Genomic DNA, 5,604 nt, shown 5'->3' with positions numbered 1-5,604 from the left:
ATGCCAAACTACCGTTGCTGTGTTGCTGGTTGTAATAACGATTCTAGGTATCCGGATAGGTTACTTAAAAGAGGTCAAGTAACAGGGCTAAAATTTCATTATTTTCCTAAAGACTCTGAAAAAAGACATCAGTGGGTAAATCAAGTTGGAAAAGGTTTACTAAATTTTACAGTTTCTGATAATAAAGTAGTTTGCTCTAATCATTTTGAGTTTGGAAAACCTACTTTTGCTTCACCTATTCCAACTTTGTATTTGAATATTCGTAATGCATATAAGGAATCTCCTACAAAAAGAAGAAAACTTAAAAAATTGGATCTTATTGTGGAATCAGATTCAAACAGTTTCTCTACAAGTTTAGCTATAGAAAGTGAAACTTGTGATAAATCTATTCAGTGTAATGAACCAATACGAGGATCAATGATTTTTGCTAATTTAACTAGAGATTCTGATGTTCAATTTTTTACTGGCCTAGCAAATTCAAATATCTTTGAAATGTTATTTTCTTATTTGCAGAGGAAAGGAAATATAATGCACTACTGGAAGGGTAAAAAAAATACAACTAAAGACTTATCTTCGCCAAGAGATTTACAAACAATATCATTAAAATCTCTAACATTGCAGCAAGAATTTCTTCTTGTAATGATGCGTTTACGCTTAGCTCTTTTAACTGAAGATCTTGCTCATCGTTTTATGATTTCTTCTTCTGTAGTCAGTTCAGTATTTATAACATGGATAAAACTATTTTCTCTTGAGTTAAAATGGATTATACATTTTCCAAACAGAAATATTATAAAAAGAAATTTACCAACCATGTTCAGAAAGTACTATCCGATATGCTCTGTAATAATTGATTGTTCTGAACTCTTTATTGAAACACCGTCTAGTTTGGAGATAGCTGCAGCTTGTTGGTCAAATTATAAACACCATTATACTGTAAAATATTTAGTTGGAATAACACCCAATGGTGCAGTTTCTTTTTTGTCTAATTGTTATGGTGGCAGAGCTAGTGATGTTTTCATAGTTAAAGATTGCCGATTTTTGAAATATTTACAACCTGGTGATCAAGTTATTGCAGATAGAGGTTTCAAAATTAAAGATCTTCTAGCATTTTACCAGTGTAACATAGCTATTCCCCCATCAAAACATACAAATTTTCAGATGACATATAATGATGTACAGGAAACCTCAAAAATTGCAAATGTTAGAATTTATGTTGAGCAAGCCATAGGGCGTATGAAAAACTTTCGCATATTAAAAAATGAAATGCCAGTCACATTGTTGCCCTTATGTGATAATATTATTACAGTATGTGCCATATTAACAAACTTTATGCCCCCACTTTGCATTGATAAAAACAAAGCATAAGTTGTTAATTAAAAACAAAAACATTAACTTTTTCTTCTAAATGAAATTTTTTACAGAAGTATATGTATATGCGAACATATATATATATCTATCTATACTATATATATGTTTATATATATATATATATATATGTTATATATATATATATGTTTATATATATATGTATATATATATATATGTATATATATATATACATATATATATATGGATGTATATATATATATATATGTATATATATATGTATATATATATGTATGTATATATATATATATATATATATGTATATATATATATATATCTATATATATTATATATATATTATATATATATATATATGTATATATATATATATATATATATTATATATATTTATATTATATATATATATATATATATATATATATATATTATTTATATATATATATATATTATATATATATATATATATATATATATTATATATATATATATTATATATATAGATATAGATAGATAGATAGATAGATAGATAGATAGATATAGATATAGGTTCATCAGGCAGCTATATCTATATCTATCTAAACTTACTATATATATTTTATATATATATATATATATATATATATATATATATATATATATATATATATATATATATATATTATTTATATATTTATATATATATATATTAATTTAGTCTTTTTTTTCTTTGTTAACTACTTTGTTTCATTTTTTTACGGGTATGTTGCATACAAAAATTTTAATTTTATCTTTGATTTTTTTTTTATATACAGTTTAAACTAAATAAGGAGGTGCCTTCTTAATTAATAAACTTTTTAAATCTTCTAAATCAATAGTTTGTTACTGAAAATCTCATAGAAAGATAAATTTTATATTATATAATGTTTAAATAATACACTTTTTATCTCCATAACTATATAAAAATGTCTATAAATCAATGATTTAAGTACTTTTTAGTTATTGGCAAAGTATGCAAATAAACCTATTATTCAATATTGTCTTTTTATTGATTCCACAGCATTCCCAATGAAACCAGAGGCCGCAAATATCGCATTCAATACTGTTATCTTTTTCAGTTTCAAATTCATTTTCATTTAAGCATGGCTTGTCACACAATGGGCATGTATATAAATGTACAAATCCAAGCAGGTAACGCTGGACATAAGTTTTAAAAAACAGAATTAAACTTGGAAGCACTCTTTGCCAATGATCTTCATCAAACGTGATTTTGTTTACTAGAACATCTTTCTTTGTATAGACTACAAAATATGTTGAGTTATAACCAGTGATTGCCATTCGGCCAATTATTTGGGTGTAGTATTTGTGATTTTTTTTTAACATGACTTTGTTGTCAACCATCTCCAAGAAGTCAGTTTTTTTCCATGAAACATTTATTTCTTCGTCACGAATACTGAAGGGGCATTTATATTCTACACAAGCTTTTAGGCAACACTGACATTGAAAAATGTTGTCCGGAGTAGCGCCAAGATATGGTTGTGGTTTATGCAAAAATAAACCACAAATTATTAATTTCGGGTTTTGATGTTTTACCCCCTCAGTTGACATAAATGCTTTAGCCGCGTTTTTCTCGTTTTCTTTACCCCATTTGATAGATGCTACATATTTTAATTCAACAGGTTCGACAATAGCCTTAAGAAGTGGTGCAACTCTGCATTTAACGTCTTTTTCGCGGTTTCTTAAAAAAGATGTAACCATTTTGTGTACGGAATAAAAGCATGATGATGTTATTCGTCCTCTGCGTTGTTCCCACCATTGCTTTGAATGTGATTGGTTTCTTGTAGCTTTTTCTAATTCTTGTAGTTGATGGTCATTAAACGTAAGCATATCAAGAAATCTATCAGTCACACTACGTGGATCCGTCGGCAAAAAACTTAGTGTTGCAGAAGCTATTTCTGTTATTGGGAGTGGCACATCACATTCTGGAGGAGGAGTAAACATTGTATTTAAAACGGCGTTAGGGAGAACTGTTTTGACATTTAATAAAAAAGAATTTTTATCAGCATCCGTAACTTCACGCATTTCTTCTGGTCTCAGATCAAAATCTCTTTTGTCTTTACACATCAAATAAGTTTTATGTGACTTACCACTTTTGTGTTGAACAATGTTCATATCTTTTAGCATAATTGGTTGAACTTCTTTGGATGGAGCATTCCAGTTACAAACATTGTCAGTACAAGTAGGAGTGGTAAAACCTTTTGTGTTTGCAAACTCTTTTTATAACAATTATAGTATATGTAACATATTTATAACATTTTATAACATCATATATAACATATTTATAACATTTTTTAACTCTATTTATAACATTTTCATTTTTATTATTTTTTAAAAACAATTTATTATTATTTAATAAAAATAGTTTATTCAAATCATATTTATTATTCAAAAATAAAGCTTAAGTTTTTTTTTATATATAATAAACTCTATTAATGCCGAAATTTCTTTTTTTTTTTGTTTCTGTCAAAAAACTTAACAACTATAACTTTATTGAAAGAAGGAAAATAATCCTTTTGCGTCCATATTTAAAGAGCTTAATTTGGAGACTGTTGCATTGTTATAAAACTGAAGTAAAATTTTTCAAAACAAAATAACAATTAGATATGGATGCAATGCAAACTGGCGATGAAACAAAAGTTGAAACTCTTGAGAATTTTATGGAAATGTCAAGCGGAGAGCTACAGTTTTATCTCCAACAGCGCGGTTTAACATCTTCTGGAAATCATAGCTCCCTTGCTGCTAAAGCTTTAATAGCATATGAGCAGAAAATTGAAGTTGTTAAAAAAAGTGAACGATTATATTATTATACGTACTTCGGTCACACCTTTTAATACAATGTTTTAAATACAATGTTTACTCCTCCTCCAGAATGTGATGTGCCACTCCCAATAACAGAAATAGCTTCTGCAACACTAAGTTTTTTGCCGACGGATCCACGTAGTGTGACTGATAGATTTCTTGATATGCTTACGTTTAATGACCATCAACTACAAGAATTAGAAAAAGCTACAAGAAACCAATCACATTCAAAGCAATGGTGGGAACAACGCAGAGGACGAATAACATCATCATGCTTTTATTCCGTACACAAAATGGTTACATCTTTTTTAAGAAACCGCGAAAAAGACGTTAAATGCAGAGTTGCACCACTTCTTAAGGCTATTGTCGAACCTGTTGAATTAAAATATGTAGCATCTATCAAATGGGGTAAAGAAAACGAGAAAAACGCAGCTAAAGCATTTATGTCAACTGAGGGGGTAAAACATCAAAACCCGAAATTAATAATTTGTGGTTTATTTTTGCATAAACCACAACCATATCTTGGCGCTTCTCCGGACAACATTTTTCAATGTCAGTGTTGCCTAAAAGCTTGTGTAGAATATAAATGCCCCTTCAGTATTCGTGACGAAGAAATAAATGTTTCATGGAAAAAAACTGACTTCTTGGAGATGGTTGACAACAAAGTCATGTTAAAAAAAAATCACAAATACTACACCCAAATAATTGGCCAAATAGCAATCACTGGTTATAACTCAACATATTTTGTAGTCTATACAAAGAAAGATGTTCTAGTAAACAAAATCACGTTTGATGAAGATCATTGGCAAAGAGTGCTTCCAAGTTTAATTCTGTTTTTTAAAACTTATGTCCAACGTTACCTGCTTGGATTTGTACATTTATATACATGCCCATTGTGTGACAAGCCATGCTTAAATGAAAATGAATTTGATACTGAAAAAGATAACAGTATTGAATGCGATATTTGCGGCCTCTGGTTTCATTGGGAATGCTGTGGAATCAATAAAAAGACAATATTGAATAATAGGTTTATTTGCATACTTTGCCAATAACTAAAAAGTACTTAAATATTGATTTATAGACATTTTTATATAGTTATGGAGATAAAAAGTGTATTATTTAAACATTATATAATATAAAATTTATCTTTTAATGAGATTTTCAGTAACAAACTATTGATTTAGAAGATTTAAAAAGTTTATTAATTAATAAGACACCTCCGTATTTAGTTTAAACTGTATATAAAAAAAAATCAAAGATAAAATTAAAATTTTTGTATGCAACATACCCGTAAAAAAATGAAACAAAGTAGTTCACAAAAAAAAAAAAGACTAAATTAATATATATATATATATATATATATATATATATATATATATATATATATATATATATATATATATATATATATATATATATATA

The 5,604-nt window shown here is 27.4% G+C and overlaps 1 protein-coding gene across 1 annotated transcript; it reads left to right on the top strand.

Annotated features, from left to right (window-relative positions):
• LOC136075965 (uncharacterized) lies at nucleotides 1–1,365 on the top strand. Its single transcript, XM_065789417.1, has one exon. It carries the CDS (start codon nucleotides 1–3, stop codon nucleotides 1,363–1,365), a length of 1,365 nt encoding a protein of 454 aa, XP_065645489.1.
• The last annotated feature ends 4,239 nt before the right edge of the window (nucleotides 1,366–5,604 follow it).

The sequence above is a fragment of the Hydra vulgaris genome, chromosome 02 (genome assembly GCF_038396675.1).
Source record: "Hydra vulgaris chromosome 02, alternate assembly HydraT2T_AEP".
NCBI classification, from domain to species: Eukaryota; Metazoa; Cnidaria; class Hydrozoa; order Anthoathecata; family Hydridae; genus Hydra; species Hydra vulgaris.
The sequence above is the reverse complement of the archived record's forward strand: the minus strand, read 5'-3'. Positions and strand labels throughout refer to the sequence as shown.